The 19,579-nt window shown below is 50.1% G+C and overlaps 1 protein-coding gene across 3 annotated transcripts in view; it reads left to right on the forward strand.

Annotated features, from left to right (window-relative positions):
* The window catches only part of BAIAP2L2 (BAR/IMD domain containing adaptor protein 2 like 2), a 28,557-nt gene that overhangs the window by 235 nt on the left and 8,743 nt on the right, over positions 1 to 19,579 (forward strand). For 2 of the 3 annotated variants that reach the window (XM_041757357.1, XM_041757358.1), the window contains exons 2-7: positions 1,141 to 1,216; positions 2,130 to 2,216; positions 2,674 to 2,735; positions 14,202 to 14,273; positions 14,501 to 14,617; positions 15,444 to 15,590. In XM_041757357.1, the coding sequence (XP_041613291.1) occupies positions 1,141 to 1,216; positions 2,130 to 2,216; positions 2,674 to 2,735; positions 14,202 to 14,273; positions 14,501 to 14,617; positions 15,444 to 15,590 (561 nt within the window). Of the gene's footprint in view, positions 1 to 1,140; positions 1,217 to 2,129; positions 2,217 to 2,673; positions 2,736 to 14,201; positions 14,274 to 14,500; positions 14,618 to 15,443; positions 15,591 to 19,579 lie in introns of those variants that run through there. The other variant, XM_041757359.1, reaches the window with a different exon arrangement.

The following is a 19,579-nucleotide window of genomic DNA, read 5'->3' on the forward strand; positions in this document are numbered from 1 at the left end:
GGGCCCCAGGCCCGAGCACCCCTTCTCAGGGCCGGAAGGTCGGGCCAGGTCTGGGGGACAGGGTGAGCATGACTGCAGCATGTTCTGGAAGGAAGGCGCTGAACCGGCCTGGGTTGTGGGCTCAGGGGTGGGGATCCCCGGGGGCAGTTAACCACCCCAGGCCAGCCTGAGGCTCCCAGGGCAGGGGTTTGTCCAGTCGCCCAGTGAGTGACGGCCCCGCTGAGACGGTGCTCCTAGACGCTGGGCAAAGGCAGGATGGGGCCCACGGGGGTTAGAGGTGGGAGTGGGTGAGGCCCAGAGAGCCACCTGGCCCGGGCCTGCAGCGTCCCTCTCTGGCTGTCTCTCTGTCTTCCTGTCTCTGTCCATCTCTCCTTTCTGAGCCCCTCACTCGAATTGTCTGCTTCACTCCAGAGGGGTTGCCACTGTCTCTGTAGACTTTTATTGAGCACCTACTGCACGTAGGACTTTCTCGCATGTAAGCCTCAGGACACCCTGCCGGCAGGATAGAAAATAGTCACCCCAAAGGATCGATGAGAAAGCCAAGGCCAACATGGTTAAACAGCTTGTTTAAGGTCACTGAACATCCCAGAGAGGCTTCTGCGATTTGAACCAAGACCCAAGCCTAAGTCCATGCCCCAGGCCCTCTGCATCCTGAGGGCAGTCTCCAGCTGTCCGTGGCCTGAGGTGGCCCGTGACTCAGCCACAGTCAGGTGCCCAACGGCTCTTCTTTGAGGCGGGTGAGACCTGCCCTTGCCCCTGAGGGGACTGTCAGACATCCATGAGTCCAGCCCAGCGAGGCCTGGACCCAGGGTAGGGTGAAGCCACACCCAGCTGGGGGCTGCAACAGACCACGAGCTTCCTCCCCGTGGGAGGAGGAGAACCTTCCAGGTGCATTGTCTTAGGAGCAAGTTCCTGCCAGGGCAGGTGTGTGAGCAGGAGCGAAGCTAGAACAGGGCCCCAAGAGATGGCTGTAAGACCTCTGCAGCAGAGTCAGGATTTGGGGTGACTCCACATTCCTGGGTGGGTTCCCCTACACTCGGGCTCCCTCTCTGGGGCTGGGGGTGCCCTGCTCTCGAGGCCCAGTGACACCTCTGCCCATCGGCCTTTCTTTTTCCTCCCTCCTTTGGCCTTGGGCTCCAGAGCATCATGGAGCAGTTTAACCCTGCCCTGGAGAACCTGGTGTACCTCGGAAACAACTACCTCCGGGCCTTCCATGGTAAGTCCCTGCCTGGCCCAGGGCTCCCAGCCTCGCAGCCTCCACTGTCCCCATGCACCTGGTCCTTCCATGCAGTCACCTGCACCCCACATCAGACATTCCGCTCAGGCTCACCCCTACACACTCCTATCCAGCACTCTCATCCACACACACCCACACCCTCCTATGCCTGCTTCTTAGGTGACCTCCGGATGCTCCCAGAGACACAGGGCTTGGCTCTGGTGGCCTCCGCGGCCCCAGCCACACCACACTTCTATAGGTCACCTTCATGCTGCCTGGTGAGCCCACTGCTATTCCCAGGCCTACTTCTGCAAGCCCGGCTTCACACCACAGCTGTCTGTCCTCACTCTGACCACACACCCCGCCAGCTGAACCTCACTCTCAGTGCCCGTGCTAACAGCTATCTCTCCCCCATTTCCCAACAACACCTGCTCCAAGGCCAATCACTCTACCAGGGCTTGCAGTCCTCCCTGCAAAGGACAAGCCAGGGACACACCCGGAGCTGAGGGCCACCCAAGCCCTCCCTGCCTTTTAGGACTTTGGAATCAAAGCCTACTTTCCCCTATGCCAGCTACCTCAGCCCACCCCCACCCCGTGCCCCGATGCCTGCACAGAGCAACACACCTGCCCACACCTCTCTGTGCATACACACAGGTGCCGCACCCACACCCATGACAGACATGCGCTCAGGTCCTGCTCAGCGCCAGTCCCTGTGCTGGGTGCAGCTGTCCTGGCCCTGCTCCACACCTGCTTTCTCCTCCGGCCAACACACACAACCAGGACAGTACCCCACACACATACCCGTGCCTGATCGCATGGTGTCCCCTCCATGTGCCCTCTCCTGGCAGGAGGGGCCTCCAGGAGTGAGGGCAGATGGAGGAGGGAGGCTAGACCCAACCCTGTCCCCCTGCAGCTCTGTCCGAGGCAGCTGAGGTGTACTTCAATGCCATCCAGAAGATCGGGGAGCAGGCCCTGCAGAGTTCCACCTCACAGATTCTGGGTGAGCCGCTTCCCCTTCTGCTATATCCTTCATTCTTTCTTGGGCCTGGGGCTCTCCTCCTGGTCCTGCCTCCACCCTAGGCCTCCTCCTGCTGTCCAGACCCCTCTGCCTCCCCGGTGCTGTCCCTTGGGCGTGAGGCCTGCCTTGCCCACCATCCTGGGATCCCAGAGAGGGTTCCTTTTACGTGCTTACCTTTCCTGGAAAATCCCCCTAAGACACAGGCCTTGCTGCCCAGCGCCCAGACTCCTGTTCTAGAGCCCAAGCTCCTCTGCACCACTCTCTGCAGGGCTATTCCAGGGCTGGGACAAGCTCTGCCATCCTCACAGAGCCATATGGGAAATCCTTGGACTTTGGTCCCAAAATCCCATCTCAGGCAGCCCCTGTGGCAGCTTCTAGCAGGAAGAGGGTGGGTGGGGCAGGTGGCCCCCACTGAAGCTCCTGCTCTCCGTGCCTCCAGGAGAGATCCTGGTGCAGATGTCAGATACCCAGCGGCACCTGAACTCTGACCTGGAGGTGGTGGTGAGTATCACACCGCACGGTGCTGAAGGGTCACTCAGGAGAGTGGGGTGCATTCCAAGGAAGACCAGGGCCCCATCTCCCACATCCTTTCCCAGGGAGGGATCCCTGGGGCCTGGGGTGACACACAAGCACTGCTCTTCTGGGTACCTGCCAGGGCCAGGCTGCGTGGGGCGTGTACACCTGCCATATCTTGTTCAAGCCGCCAGCCAGCCTGGGAGGCAGGTGCCGCTTGTCTCCATTCTACCAAGGAGGAAACTGAGTCTCGGAGATCTGGTCTCTTGCTCCCAATTCCAGAGCAAGTGGAGGAGCTAGGGAGAGAAAAGACCCCCGCCCAGGAGCATGTGGCTAGGCCTTGCCCCTCTCTGGCTCCCGGGCCCCTCCCTCCATGCTCCCAGGGAGCAAATCAGCCACCTGACCTTGTCACACCCACGAGAAAAACCCACAGAACTAAACCCAGTCTTCTCAGTGAGGGAGCCCAGGCCCTGCTGACTCAGCAGCCTCCCTGTGGCAACCCAATCACAGCCCAGCACCACAAAGAGCTGCCCTCTGCAGACACAGCCTGGTGTTCCTACCCTTGGGCTGTCTTCATGCCATTCTCTCAGCCTAGATCCACCCCCATCCTTGCCGGCCAGCACCTTACCAGGCTTCCCTTGACCCCCCAGACAAGCTCATTACTCCTCCTTCTGGACTCCAACAGATGCTTCTATGCATTCTTAGTACATGATGGTTAAGACAGCGAGCTCTGCAGCCAGAGCACCTGCGTTCAAAACCCAGCTCCACCTGCCACTGGCTTGTGACCTTGGACAAGCCTGTCTGTACTTTGGCTTACCTGTCTGTCAAATGAAGATAATCATAACTACCGGCGGGATTCTCATGAGGACTAAGCAAATTCATTAGTTTAAACTAGATGCCTGGCGCCCGTAGCCCTCCATGCATCTTCTTGGTGATAATTGGCAGTCGGATCCACCACCCTCTCTCTCTCCCACCAAGACTGGGAGCCCTGCAAGGGCTGAGGTGGGGCCTGGCACCCAGCAGGGGCTTCACTGACCCTGGATAGAAGGAGCAAACTTGAAGAGGAGAGAGTAGGGCCTGACCCCACAGAGAGGGGATGAGCAGGTGTTCCCAGGGGGTGCGGTGGGCTAAGCACTGGGCGGAAGGCAGCCAAGGATGGGGAGCTGGGGCAGAGCACAGAGGAGCTGGTGGTAAGGGGTCTTGGAAAGCTCAGGAGGAAATCAGCTCACTGTGACAGCATGTGGCTCGCAAACATGTGTGTATGAGGGGGACCCCCCGCCGGAAGTCAGGGTGTGCTTTAGGGGGACACCAGAAAATACGGAGCAGTTTGGTTACAATGTCAAAAGGGGGAACAATTTTAGGAACAAAAAGCGTGCCTCCACCTGCACAGGATCACACCCTGGTCCTAGGCCCACCTCCAGGACACTTGCAGGCTCAGGACTCCGCGGAGCCCCCTCCCGGGGCTCAGGGGGGAGTTAGGAGCACCGCTCCTGCTGGCAGCCAGTGACACTTCCTATCCTCGGGTTTGATGGCTCTCTGTGTCACTCGTGGCACACCTGGGCTGGATAAGGACGAGTGTCATCCAGGCCTTCTCTGTAAGGAGAGATCTGTCCTCTCTGGGCACCCACATCTTGGCTGTGACAGCTGGGCAGGGCCCTCGGCCAGAACCAGAGGCTGCCTGCCCTGGGCTCGCCCATCCAACAGCTCTCCACAGCCAGGCGCCAGGCCCCGTTGCAGACAAAGCTCTTGCCCCCACCCCCCGCCACCCCGAGAGGAGCCAGACAAAACCCCAGACTAACAAGTGAGCATATATGAGGCAGTATGTAGAGATTGGAGAGGTGCCCTGGAGGAAGACAGAGCAGGGAAGGCTCGTGGCTGGTGTTGGACGGCTACAATTTTTAAGATACTCTCAGAAAACAGGACTAGGAAGGGGACACTGAGAGAGGCCTGGGAGAGGAGAGGGAGACGTGTGAGGGAAGGGCCTTCCGGGTGGAGCTCCAGAAGGCTAGCAGGCGTGTGTGAAGGGGACGATCGATCGGCTGGGACAAGAGCCCTGTCCTGTGACCCTGCCCAGGCTCTGGCCATTCTTCTGAGTGTGCAAAGCTAAAGATAGACAGGATCTGACTTTTTTTTTTTTAAAGGTTTTATTTACGGGGATCCCTGGGTGGCGCAGCGGTTTGGCGCCTGCCTTTGGCCCAGGGCGCGATCCTGGAGACCCGGGATCGAATCCCACATCAGGCTCCCGGTGCATGGAGCCTGCTTCTCCCTCCGCCTGTGTCTCTGCCTCTCTCTCTCTCTCTCTCTGTGACTATCATAAATAAAAAAAAATAATAATAATTAAAAAAAATAAAAATAAAAGGTTTTATTTACTTATTCATGGGAGACAGAGAGAGGCAGACACAGACAGAGGGAGCAGGCTCCCTGTAAGGAGCCCGATGGGGGACTCGACCCCAGGATCACAACCTGAGCCAAAGGCAGATGCTCAACCACTGAACCACCCAGGTATCCCCAGGATCTCACTTTTTTTTAAAAAGATTATTTATTTATTCATAGAGACACACACAGAGAGAGAGAGAGGCAGAGACACAGGCAAAGGGAGAAGCAGGCTCCATGCAGAGAGCCTGACGTGGGACTCGATTCAGGGTCTCCAGGATCATGCCCTAGGCTGCAGGCGGCGCTAAACCTCTGCACCACCAGGGCTGCCCTCACTTTTTTTTTATCGTGAAGTAAGACACCAACAGAGAACGTCTCACTGAGCAAATTAGAGCTTAATGAATCATTTTAAGGCAAACTACCTTCCAGGTCAAGAACTGTGGCAGCCTCCCCAGGAGCCCGTCAAAATCATAGCCCCTCCTTCCCTCTCCCCCAAAGTAACTACTGATCCCATGCTTCCTTGTGTTCCTTTGTAGCCAATCACTCAGGCGTAGTCCCTGGACACTAGAGTTTGGTTATGCTCAATCTCTTTTTTCAAACATGCCTTTGAGTTTCTTAACCAACTGGTTCCCCTCCATCCCTTTCTTTCCCTTACGACTTCTCTGTTGAGGGCCCTGGGACCCCATGGCTGGTTTCCTTTTTTTTTTTTTTTAATTTTTATTTATTTATGATAGTCACAGAGAGAGAGAGAGGCAGAGACACAGGCGGAGGGAGAAGCAGGCTCCATGCACCGGGAGCCTGATATGGGATTCAATCCCGGGTCTCCAGGATCGCGCCCTGGGCCAAAGGCAGGCGCCAAACCGCTGCGCCACCCAGGGATCCCTAGTTTTCCTAAAATCTGGAAACTGCTGATCTTGCACCTTTGGTGCAGTTCACATTATTCCTCTGTCCTTTGCATCTAGGGGCTTGATCAGACCCAGGTTCTTTTTTTTTTTTTTTTCTTTTTTAAGATTTTATTTATTTATTCATGAGAGACATAGAGAGAGGCAGAGACACAGGCAGAGGGAGAAGTAGGCTCCCTGTGGGGAGCCCGATGTGGGACTCGATCCAGGACCCCGGGATCACGCCCTGAGCCAGAGGCAGATGCTCAACCACTGAGCCATCCAGGTGTCCCATCAGACCTAGGTTCTATCCTTCTGGCAAGATCCCAGAGAGCGCTGGGTTCTTCCATCAGGAGTCACATCACATCTGCAGCCATGTGATGTTAACAGCCGTTGGGGCTCAGTGTGTCCAGATCCATTCACACACAGGGAGTTAACCGCTCTTCTGATGCGCTCTTACCTGTTAACTGGGATATTTCTATATGGAGACGCTTCTCCGTACCTACTCTTTGTTAGTAGTGGCACATTTTTGTGTGAAAAGTAAGATAAAGGTTTATTCAATCCCTTCACTTATTAGCTTTTGAGATCATGAATGGGGTGTCACCCTGTTGTCCTCTGAAGGTGACCAATTAGCTGTATTTTCCTCACATCATTACTGTGGTATTTTTTAGTATCATCAGTATCATACATTTAAACACATTGGATGTATTCCAGTCCTTTGCATTTATTGTCTTTAGCAAAGTTGAAAATGTTCCCTCTTTGGCCAATAGAAGCTTCTTCAGTCTGGCTCCTGAGTCTCTTGGGTACAACCCTAGTAGTTTTGATGGCTTTCTGGCTGTTTTGTTTTGTTCAGCCTCTTCTGGGTTACACAGCTTCTCCTTTGTTCTGGTCCTCATAAGAATCCTCACTCTTGGGGCACCTGGGTGGCTCAGTGGTTGAGCATCTGCCTTTGGCTCAGGTCCTGGGATCGAGTCCCACATCGGGCTCCTGGCAGGGAGTCTGCTTCTCCCTCTGCTTCTGTCTCTGCCTCTCTCTCTGTGTCTCTCATAAATGAATAAATAAAATCTTTTTTTAAAAAAAGGAGAATCCTGATTCTTGAGGATACAGAGAATGCAAGCATTCAGACATCCCGATCATCTTCAGGCATGAAACATTGAATGTTTCTGTTGAAAAGTCTGATTATCTATTTTTTCCTGTCATAAATCACTTGCTTTTTCAGCCTAGATGCCCGATTTTTTTTTTCTTTTTCTTCAGTCTAGTAATTTTTCTAGACATGTCTTGGTGTTGATCTATCTGGGTCAATATCCTCAGTCACAGGGTGTACTTTTGCAATAAGTAGTTTTAAATTCTTTTCTTTTTTTAATTTCAGAAATGTTATCTTGAATCACAATTTGTAGAATGTTTTTGAAAAAAAAACAAAACAAAACAAAAAAGAATGTTTTTGTTCTCTACCTTTGCATTTCTTCCTCAGGGACTCCTATTATCTGTATATTAGATCTCCACAGCTTATCTTCAACATCTTTTCTTCGTCTTGGCTATTTTTACTTTTTTCTTCATTTCTTCCCCCACCCCCACCCCCAAATTCCAGATGTTTTGATTTAATACCTGGACCAAGAACAGAGCCCATAATAGAAGTCCTATCATAGATGTATCTATATACACAATGATATATAAAAATATATTCTCATGGGGCTGCCTGGGTGGCTCAATCAGTTAAGTAACTGCCTTTGGCTCTGGTCATGACTCTGGGGTCCTGGGATTGAGCCCCATATTAGGCTCCCTGCTCAGTGGGGAGCCTGCTTCTCCCTCTCCCTCTGCCCCACCCCTGCTTGTGCTCTCTCACTCTCTTAAATAAATAAATAAATAAATAAATAAATAAATAAATAAAATCTTTAAAAATATATATTCTGGGCAGCCCATGTGGCTCAGTGGTTTAGCGCTGCCTTTAGCCCAGGGCATGATCCTGGAGACCCAGAATCAAGTCCCACGTCGGGCTTCCTGCAAGGAGCCTGCTTCTCCCTCTGCCTCTCTCTCTGTGTCTCTCATGAATGAATAAATAAAATCTTTAAATAAAAAATAAAAATGTATATTCTCAGGACGCCTGGGTGGCTCAGTAGTTAAGTATCTGCCTTCAGCTCAGGGCATGATCCTGGAGTCCCGGGATCGAGTCCTGCATCGGGCTCCCTGCATGGAGCCTGTTTCTTCCTCTGCCTGTGTCTCTGCCTCTCTCAGTGTGTGTCTCATGAATAATTAAGTAAAATCTTTAAAATATATATATATTCTCATATATATAACATATATCATATATTAAATATATCAGCTTGAAATTCACCCCTTTGAAGTATACAATTTAGAAGATTTTTTTTTAAGATTTTATTTATTTATTCATGAGAGACACAGAGGGAGAGAGAGAGGCAGAGACACAGGCAGAGGGAGAAGCAGGCTCCACACAGAGAGCCTGATGTGGGACTCCATCCCAGGACTCCAGAATCATACCCTGGGCTGAAGGCAGCACTATACCACTGAGCCACCCAGGCTGCCCCAATTCAGATGTTTTTAATGTAGTCACAGAGCTTTGAACCCATCCCTACTATGTAATGTTAGAACATTTTCATCACCCTCATCCACGAAACACTGTCCCCATTAATATTTGCTCTAGTTTGTTGTTTTCTTTTCATAAAAAAATTTTCCTCCTCTTTGGCAACCGCTCTCTGACTTCTGTCTCTAGAGATTCATTTAGCCCATTCTAGGACTTCATATGAAGGGAACTGTACATATGTATTCTTCTGTGTCCCGCCTCATTCACTCCATGTAATGTCTGTAAGATGACTTCATGCTGTCACAAGCATTGATGCTTGCTGTGTCTGATTGCTTAGTATTTGACTCAATGACTGTACCACCATTTGTTTCTCTTTCTGTTGATGGTCATTTGGGTTGTTTCCAGTTTAGGATTATTATGACTATGGCTGCTGTGAACACTCTTGTACAAGTCTTTTGTGGATTTATGTTTTTATTCCGCTTGGATAAATACCTGGGGGCGGAATTTGTGGGTCACAGGGCTGACATAAATTTGGCTTTATGAGAAACTGCCAAAGAGCTCTCCAAAGCTCTTAATGCTAGCCGCACCCCTGCCTGCAATGTATAAAAGCTGCTGCTGCTCTCTACATGCTTGCCAACATCCAATGTTGTCAGTCTTATTTATTTTAGCCATTCTACAAGATATGGAATGGTACCTCTTTGTGGTTTCATTTTGCATATGCCAAAGACTTTTTTTTTTTAAGATTTTATATATTTATTCATGAGAGATACAGAGAGAGGCAGACATAGGCAGAGGGAGAAGCAGGTTTCCTGTGAGAAGGCTGATGCAAGACTCAATCCCAGGACCCTATGATCACAGGACCCAGGATCACAGGACCACATGATCACAGGATCATGACCTGAGCCAAAGACCACTCAGATCAACCACTGAGCCACCCAGGCACTCCTGCCAAAGACTTTTAATGGGCTTACCGGACATTTGCATATCTTCTTTCATGAGGTGTTTGTTTAGTACTTTGCCCGTTATTGGGTTATACTTATTGTTGACTTATAGTTCTTTACATAGTCAAGGTATGAATCCTTTATCAGATATAGGCATAGTGCATGTTTCCCCCCTCCTAACCTATAGCCTGTCTATTCATTTTCTAAATACTGTCTTTGATGAGCAGAAGTTTTACATTTTCAGGAAGCCAAATTTGGCTATTTTATTGTTTTCATTTTACAAAAGGCAAAATCTGTCTAAACTCAGTAAACTACCTTAAAATTCATGGGACTAATGCTATGACAACAACAAACACTAAAAAGAGCACCTGCCTCTGCTAATTTGACAATTTTAAAAAGTGGCTTGTATTTGTATCCATTTCAAGAAACCTTTGCCCACAACCATGGCAAAGATATTCTAGGTTTTCTTGTAGACGCTCTATGTTTTGGACTTTACGTTTATTTCTATGATCCATCTTAATTTTGTTTTTGTGAATGAAGTGAGATAGAATCAGGGTTCTTTCCCCCAGTTGTCCCAGCACCATCCCCAAAAAACTTTGCTTTCCCCATTGAACTGACTTGATATCTTTGTCAAAATTTGATTTGTTGTATATGTGTGGGTCTATTTCTGAGCTCTCTACTCTGTTCCACTGATAAATTTGTATATCCTTACACTGATACTACAACTGTATTAATTGCTCTTGCTTTACAGTGAGTCTTAAAATCAAATAGTCTAAGAATTTTTGTTCTTCTTTCTCAAAATTATTTTGCACAGTCAAGATCCTTTGCATTTGCATATGTAGAATCAGTTTGTCAGTTCCTCTAAGAAAATCTGCTGGAATTTTGACAAGGATTGCATAAATCTATAAATTAATGGTCCTCATAGGGGGACCTGGCTGGGTTAGTCAGTAGAGCATGCAACTCTAGATGTCAGAGTCATGAGTTTAAGCTCTATGTTGGGAGTGGAGCCTACTTAAAAAAAAAAAAACAAAAAAAAAAACATCTATATTAATGGTCATCTTAACAATATTGAGTCTTCTAATCCATGAACATAGTATATATCTCCATTATTTCTCATAGCAACTCTTTGCCATTTTCAGGATAGCAGTCTTGTACATCTTTTGCATTTGTTCCTAGGTATTTGATTCTTTTAGCCATTATAATTAGAATTTTAAAATTTTGTTTTCCAGTTGTTCATTGTTTAACTTATTTTTTAGTAGGATCACCCTGGCTCCTGAACTAAGAATAAAATATCAGCAATAGAGGGCAAAAGCAAAAGCAGGAAGACCAATTTCGAGGCTATTGCAGTAATCTGGAGGTGGGCTGAAGTGGCTTGGGAAAGTGGCAGCAATGGTAGTGTTGAGAAGAAATCAGACTGAATCTAAAGCCAACAAGATTTTCTGATGGAGTAGATGTCAATTGCCAAAGAAAAGGGAAAGTCAAACTAACTCCAAGGTTTTTTTCTGATTAACTGGAAAGGTGTACTTGCCATTAGCTGATTGGGAAATACTGAGCATGGAGCAGTTCAGGTGGAGGAGAGAGATCGGGGACTTAGTTTTAGACATGGTAAGTTGGAGATGCTTATTAGAAAACCAACTGGAAATCTGGGCTAGAGTTTGGGGTCAAGGTCTAGGCTGGGTTGTTTGTCTGGGAGCCATGAGCATATGGACAGATGAACTCATGGAGGGAGTGGGTGGAGGAAGGGAAAGGAAGAGGCCCTGAGGAATCAAGACATAAGGGGGAATCAGCAAATGACAGAAGAAGCAGCGAGGGTAGGAGTGCAAGGAAAACCAGGAGAGGGTAATAGGCTGGAAGCCAAGTGAGGAAGGGGTTTCAGGAGGAGGGAATGATCAACTGTGTCTAATGATGACCACAGTTCATGTCAGATGCATCCTGAGAGTTGGCTTTGTGATGTGGAGTGTCAGTGATTTCAACAAGAACTGTCTTATAGGTGTTCTGGGGCACAGCCTTACTGGATGGGGTTCAAGAACAAATGGGGAAGACAGGAGTGGCATCAGCCCACAGGGCCAATTATACCAGCGGGGGGTGGGGGGGTTCCTGTCTAGGCGACAAAAGAATTTCTTTCAAGTTACTGGAACAACAATACATAGACCTTGCGATGTGTATTTTCCACAGTGGGTCTGCTCTCAGCTTCTATGTTGAGGAGCTCACAGGACCCATTAATGAAGTATATGCTGAGAGGATACAGGGAAGGGAGGGCAGTCTCTGCTCTGACCTGCTGGGAATGACTCAGTCAGCCTGGGGTTGGTGACTTCCTTGTTTCAGAAGTCACCTGTTAGTAGATAGTCCTAGGGTTCCCCCATAGCAAGAGCTCAAAGTTCATGTCAATTATCAACCTCTTAATGGATCCATTTCCTCCGGAGCTGAACAAAGACTTTCCATTAACCCAATAGTGCCCGGGGCTCCATCTAATTGGGGCATCCTGGGTCTGTGTCCTCTACCCCGTTGGAGATCACAGCCAAGACATGGCAATGGAAAGAATTACCATCCAGCTGTCCTGTTCTAACACACACATCCACGGTGTGAATCTGTTCATACCCGACTAGAAGCAGAGGAATGACATCTGATACATGGAAGGTGGCTTGTTCAGGAGCCACGTCTCCTAGGTGAGAGTGAGGTAGAGCAAACAGAATCAGGAAGCCCCCAGCTGGCCTGCAGCACTGACTGCAACAACCCTTTAATCTGTATTTTCAGAACACATTAAAATAGCTCCTGCACCCAGGCCTCCCTGGGGAGAGTGCTCCCAGTGGCCTAAGGCTCTCAGTTGGGGGCAGGCGGCAGTGCCTCCCTTGCCCACCTTCGTGACAGCCCCACTTGCCTCTGCATTTCTCAGCACATCAGCTCTGCACTAATTTAGGCGGAGCTGGTGTGTCCATCTTGTTGGATTTGTGCATTTTAGATTTTCTCCGTAGCCTTTGGTGTGGTTCAAGTTCATCTTCGGGTACCACTCATCATCTATTAGTGCTGTGGTTACAAAGTTGCCTGGCTCTGGAGGGTCTGCACCAACACCGTATCTCCCATAAGCCCTGCTGTTTATTTTGGGAGGTTTTGCAGGATATGGGGATTTTTCAAGAACCCATGTTTGGTGTTCAAGCAGAAACCTTGGACTGTCTTTTCAGTGGGAAGCAGGGCCAGGGGAGGAGCGAGTGAGGGGCTCTGGTGGCCGCACTGGGAGGTCCCACAGGTGCAGGTTGGAAGACTCACTTCCTTGCTTCCTGGATCACTGGATGGATAAGGGTGGATATGTGGTCTTGGCTGCATTCATAACACTGATTGCCCTACACACACACACACACACACACACACACACACACATCCCAGCAGCCACAACTCACAGTTCAAGGGGGGCCCCACTCAAGCTCCCCTACAGACCAGCAGTTAACCAGCATTTCAGAAACAATTATGGGAGAAAAACATAAAATTTGCAAGTTTTACCATTGACTAGTTTCCCTTACATACTGGAAGAAGATGACCAACATTCTTCTTTTGAGCAATGCCCAACCCCAGGGAACAAAAGTCCCCCAGCACAGCATGGGGACCCCTGTGGCAGCAGGCAGCATCCATTGCGGGTTCTTGAGCAGGTGCCACTGAGGGGGGTGGGGTGCAGACAAAGGAGGCTGAGCAGAGGTCCCCTGAGGCAGGAGTGGCCGCAGGATGGGGGACACTCCTCTCTGCTCCCTGTGAACTCAAGTGCAAAGTGTGCCACTGAAGGGTTTAGATCAGATGTCCCCACAACAGAGTGCCCCAGGGAACGCTAATGGGGGGACTCCAGGAGAAGGTCCCAGGTGAGCACCAAGGCTCACAGAATCAAAGCTCTTCGGGCTCACAAGGCTGGACCTTCAAGAGCATCTGGCCAAGACTTTCCTGTTACATATGGGGAAACTGAGGCCCAGAGAGGGACAGCAACTTGTCCAAAGTTACAGAGCAAATTGGAGGCAGAACCAGAATTACTAGGACATAGCTCTTCTGAGCCTGAGCCTGGAGCCTTCCCCGGCCTCCTGGTCACCCAGGTGGTCAGCCATCTCTGTCTCACCTGTCATGGAAACCAGCCACCCCTCAGCTAAGACGTCAATGGCTGTGAGCACTTTCACTGGGTCAGGCCCTGCGCCCAGTGCTGGGGACACAGAGATGGGTCAGACGTGGCTCTTGCACACAGCGGCTTGCTGCTCCTCCAGAGGGGCTGTGAGCAGGGGCCCAGCAGGAAATTCTGTCCTATGGCTAAGGGGAATGAAAAGTAAATGAACAAATGTATGTATACATTCCAGAAACAAAATGGGAGAACCATGGCTTCTGCTGGGGAAACCAAGGTGACCTCCTGGTAGAGGAGGCAGGGAAGCTAGGATTTGTAGTCTGGTAGGAAAGTCTAGGCAGAGGGAATGGCATAATCAAAGCACAGACTGGGACTGAGAACCAGGAGACACTGATACATTTATGGAGAGTTGTGTTGAGCCAGCTACTGCACTACATATTTTGCATATTTAACTATCTAATCCTCCCTCCACCAGGTGCTTTTATTATGACCATTTCTCGGACAATTGGGCAGGTGCCTGGTGTGTTAGGAACTCAGTGGGCTGAGTTGGACTGGGCAGTGTGCAAGGGATGCTGCAGTGTGGGAAAGATTAGGGCCACCCTGATCACCCCCACTCTGCACTCCACACAGGTGCAGACATTCCATGGAGATCTACTGCAGCACATGGAGAAGAACACCAAGCTGGACATGCAGTTCATCAGAGTAAGTCTGGCCACCCACCTTGGCCCCCCCAGCCCATCACAGGCAAGACTGCCTCTCCTCGTTTGATAGATGGCACACCGAGGCCTGTGCTGGGCATTGACTGGGCCCAGGCTGCACATGTTCCCAGCTGAGCCCCCCTGGGGCCCTGTCCAGTGCTCCAACCCATGGGCCAGGAGTCTTGAGCTCATTGACATGGGGGTCTCCCTCCTCTCTCCACCCTACCCAAGGACAGTTGCCAGCACTACGAGCTCGAATACCACCACCGAGCCACCAACCTGGAGAAGTGCATGTCTGAGCTGTGGCGCATGGAACGCAAGAGGGACAAGAATGTGCGGGAGATGAAGGTACAAGAGCTGGGGGCAAAACCAGGCTCTGGGGGGCCCCTGGACACCCTCCTGGGCTCCCCACCCGGCACTGGCCCAACCCCAGGAGGGCCACCTGCCTCATGCTCCATGGTGAGCATAGCTAGGGAGGTCAGCTGGCCCGTGGTGGGTAGGCACTGCTGGGCCCCAGGGCCACCTCAGTTCTGCTCCTCATGCTGTCACATCCCAGCCCTCCCCAGAGTCCCAGGCCTTGTGCCTTCTACTTCACTGGGAACACCTAAGGCCATCAGCCTTGCTGCTCCTGACCGTGGTAGCTACTGGGTAATTCCCCAGCAACCCCGCCATCCTCTGCGCCCCCCACCTCTGGCTAGGGCTAGCCCTCCTCCTAAGCTCAGGGCCCCATCCCTGGCCTCCATCTCCAGGACTTTTATCTCCTTTCCTGTCTCCTCTTCTGGCTCCTTGACTAAACTCTTATCTCTCCCCTTCAGAATCTACCCTCCCAAGTAGGGACCTATTAATCAACTCATTCACAGTTCCTTAACCCAACCTTCCTGGGCTCCCCCTTGGTGCTTGGCCCCATGCCTGGGGTCAGAGGGATGGCTCAGACACCAGCCCTGCCTGTGAGGAGTGCCCGGGCTGGTTGGACACAGAGCCCAGGCTCAGGAGGATGAGGGTGCCCTTGAGAGGTGGGCCCAGGAGCTCCGGTGAGCTGGGTGCTCGGGGGAGGGCCTCCAGGGGGAGATGGCTGGCTCAGGAAGGACAGAGAGACTTCTGACAGCTGGCACTGGTGGAGGGTGGGAGGAGGCATCCACCCCCTGCCTCCAGCCAGAACCCACTTCTTCGGCAGGAGAGCGTGAACCGGCTGCACGCACAGATGCAGGCCTTCATGTCCGAGAGTCAGCGGGCAGCTGAACTGGAAGAGAAGCGGCGCTATCGTTTCCTGGCTGAGAAGCATCTGCTGCTTTCCAACACCTTCCTACATTTTTTTGGCCGGGTGAGCTGGGGCTGGGGGACAGCTAATGGAGACTTCCTAGGGTCTGTGCTCTCTGTGAGCTGACCACCCATGGGATTTCTCTCCCTTTGCTGATTTCCTTCTATCCTTCCTCTCTGTAGATATTTATTTAATTTGTTTACTCTCCCCATCTATTTCTTTGGTTGTTTCTGTGTTTATTTGTATCATCAGATATTCATTCATTCATGATTTTGTTCATTCTCACATTCATTCACTAATTCATGCCTTTATTCACTCATATATGAACCATTTATTTTTTCATTCCTGCTTGCATATACTCACCATTCACAAATTCATGGATTCATAGGTTTATTTAGTTATTGTCTGTTACTTTGATCATATTATTTAGATCCTCTGTGCTCTTGCTCCGTTCTATCTGCTAGACCAAACAGATTCTTTCATTTCTCACTGGATTTTGCTTTCTGTGTTTAACTGCCATGTTGTTTTGTGCTGTTGGGTTTACAACTATCATTACCTTCTCTGTAAATGTTGCCATTTATTTATTTATTTAATGTCTCTCATAATCCAGCCTGAAGCTCTTCATTTCACTTTGAGATTAAAATGACCCTCTTCTCTCTTCTGTGAACTCTTTATTTTAAAGTTTTATTTATTTAAGTAATCTCTACACCCAAGATGGGGCTTGAACTCATGATCCTAAGATCAATAGTTGCATGCTAAGTGTTTTCCTGTTGCTAATAGTTCAGTTTTGACTTTTGACCAGTCTGACAGCCTATGTCTTCAAATAGAGGAATTCAGTTCATTCCCAGTTACCCCAACAACTGATACACCTGTTTTATGCTTTCAGGATAACTTAACTGCATTTACTTAGTCATTTCTTCTTTTTCTCTCATGCTTGCTCTTGTCGCTTTGGTTGTGTTTTTACATGTTCCCCTTTCCCCTTTATTAACAAATCCTACTGTTCTTTTTATCTCTATTCATGATGACCTCATGTTGTGACCCTCATAATAACATATATTCCTTATTATCTTTTCCAAAATATACTGACAAACTCTCTGACACTACACTGTCCATTGCGGCCCCCTGACCCTTAAGATGAGGCCTGGGGAAGGATTTTCTTGCCCTCTCTGGAATTCTAAAATGTGGCCTAACTCCTCCCCTTATGCTCCCCGACCCCCAGCTCTTGGTTTTACCTAAAAACCTAGGGCCTTTAGTTCTAAGCTCTCACGGGTCATTTCTTTGCAGCATGATCCTTTTATTTTGAGAGGCTTCTCTGAGATCACATATCTTTCTGCTGCCCGGTGCATGGTCACCCGCAGACTACACACATGATCAGATATGCTGATACCACTGTGTTTTCACTCCTTTTCCTTTCCCACTGTCTTGGGGTTTCTGTCTTGATTAACTGAATGTTTTCTGCAGCTACTCCATCTGAATCCTTGCATATGTGCAAATGTCTCACTTTTGCCCAGAGTGCTGAGTGGCATGTGGGCTGGTTGAAGGACTCCAGAGCTGGAGGCTTTTTCTCCTGGGGTCCAAGAGGACATTGCCCTGTTTTCTGGCATTCTGTGTTGTTGATGCTAAGGCAGGTGCTGGTCTGTCTACTTTCCCTCTTAAGTGACTGGCTCTTTCTCTGGATGCTTGGAGGTTTTTCAGGGGTCCTTGGGACTCAGGAACTTGTCTGGGCACCCCTAGAGGAGTGTCCGCCACTCTCCTCACTCTGCAGGCTCAGTTCTTTCTCCAGGTCAGAGGAGCTGCTCTCCTTTCTCCACTGTCTTTCCTTTTTCTCCTTCTAGAACTCCACATCTATGACCTCCTCCTTTGCCAAGTCTATTTCATTTGTCCTCATTCTATATTGTGAGATACTTCTCCCCCTTGACGTGTCAGGCCTGATTGTGTTCTAGTTCATCTGTTCAATCTTCAATCTTAAGATCGTGCTTTGTCTGGCTAAGAAGGTCTTTGTTAATGCAGCAAACGCTCCTATCAAGATCTTGTTAATCTTTTCACCCCCTTCTCTCAGCTGCCTGGGTAGTCTCCTGGGTTCTCCTCCCTGACCGCTGGGTCCTCTCAGGTGTCTTGTTTCTTTCTTTTGCCTCCCCGTGTCCTGTTCCCACTCTGGGTTCAGCTGAATTGCAAGGGCTCAGGCAGTGGTACTGGCAAATGTGGGAGGTTGGGGGAGTGAAGCCATCTCTACCCCCTGGTACCCCCTCCTAACCCAGGTCTTCCTATTGTTGCAAGCATCAGCTCAGCATGAGAGATAGGGATTAATTTAGTCTACTCTTATGGAGAACCACTGCAGACAGGGCCGCCAGGGAAGGTTGTGCCGACTGAGCACTGCACAAGGGTACCTGATTAAGAGTAGGGTCTGTGCTCTACTCTCCAAGCTGAATACACTGGTGCAGACTGTATTTTCCTAGAGAAAGGAGCACCTCTTTCTTTGCATAAAGAGGCCATCCTCTCACCAAAGGTGTGCCCAGCAGGCTCTGTCCATCCATAGGGGACACTTATCTCTAAATTATAAGGAACTATCCTATGGGCTAGCAGCAGCTCAAACCTATGGAGCCCTGGGACTCAGAAAAGCCAGCAGCCCCTCCCAGGCCACACTCAGGAGGGACACTTGACACTGCCCTTCCCAAGTGCCTCTGTGGGCATCATGGCCAGAGCTCCTCTTGTCCAGCCAGCCCAGTACTGGCCAAAGTTCTGTCCTGCTATTATCTGTAAAGATCCGACAGGCCGGAGCCTCCCAGTTGCCCACCTGGCATGTGGCCTGGTCTGGTCTGTGGGTCTGGTGGGATCTGTAGAAGGAGGGACCAAGGACACTGGGACATCATTTTTCCACCATTCCCTCATAAATCGATGACCTTGTCCCTGCATTTTTCCAAGGTTATTTGCTCATTTATGTCCTTAATAAATATTCTTTGAGCCCAGAAGATATGTCAGGCTCTGGCTGTGTCATATCTGAGAGCCAGTCTCTCTTTCCTGATGTCACCAGCAGGGCTCCTTGCCCACCACTATTTCTCTTTCTTTGTATTCTTGATCAGGTTTCCCAGCTGCTGTGCCCTGGCTGCAAACCTAGCAAATGATTTCACTTCTCTGAGTCTCTTTTTCTTATCTGACAAAAGAGGGAAATAATCCTCACCTTGCAAGGTTGATGCAGCAGTAGAGCCTCATGTGAAGGAGCCCAGGGGTATCAGGGTCTCCTGCCCCTACTCTCTCCCCTCCAAAGCCAAAAATAAAAGCTACCCTTCAGGAGATCTGTCTGCTTCCAACTGGCTGCCTCTGACAGCCCCCAGCAGATTCCTGTCTCCTTGCTTCTGCCAGGCCCCTTCCCAAGGCTCTAAACCCAGGGACTGGGGCAGCCCGGGTGGCCCAGCGGTTTGGCGCCGCCTTCAGCCCAGGGTGTGATCCTGCGGACCTGGGATGAGTCCCACATCGGGCTCCCTGCAGGGAGCCGGCTTCTCCCTCTGCCTGTGTCTCTGCCTCTCTCTCTCTCTCTCTCTGTGTGTCTCTCATGAATAAATAAACAAAATCTTTAAAAATAAACAAACCAACCAACCCAGGGACCCTCTGGTGCTGAGTGGAGGTGGGGACATGGCTGGATCCAGCAACTGGTTTCAGCTCCAGCTGACATTCTTCCACTGTTCCCATGACAGGCAGCCCCCGGCTCCAGCTCAGCCTTCCCCTCCTACCCCTTCTCTCTCTCTCTCTCTCTCTCTCTCTCTCTCTCTCTCTCTCTCTCTCTCAGTGATGCTCCAGGGAGGAGGGACTGCTTATTCTTCTTTTAAATAGTCGTATTGAGATATGATTCACACAGCGCACAATTCAAGCATTTAAAGTGTATAGTCCAGCAGTGTCTCGTATACTTGCCGAGTTGTGAATCCATGGCCATGGTCAAGTTCAGAACATTCGTGTTATCCCTAAAACCCCCAGCACCTCTAACGGTCACTCCCCAATGATCCCCCATCCCACCACCACCCCCCCTCCGGAATGGGCAACCATGGATCTATATTCTG

Source organism: Vulpes lagopus, chromosome 5 (assembly GCF_018345385.1).
Source record: "Vulpes lagopus strain Blue_001 chromosome 5, ASM1834538v1, whole genome shotgun sequence".
NCBI lineage: Eukaryota > Metazoa > Chordata > Mammalia > Carnivora > Canidae > Vulpes > Vulpes lagopus.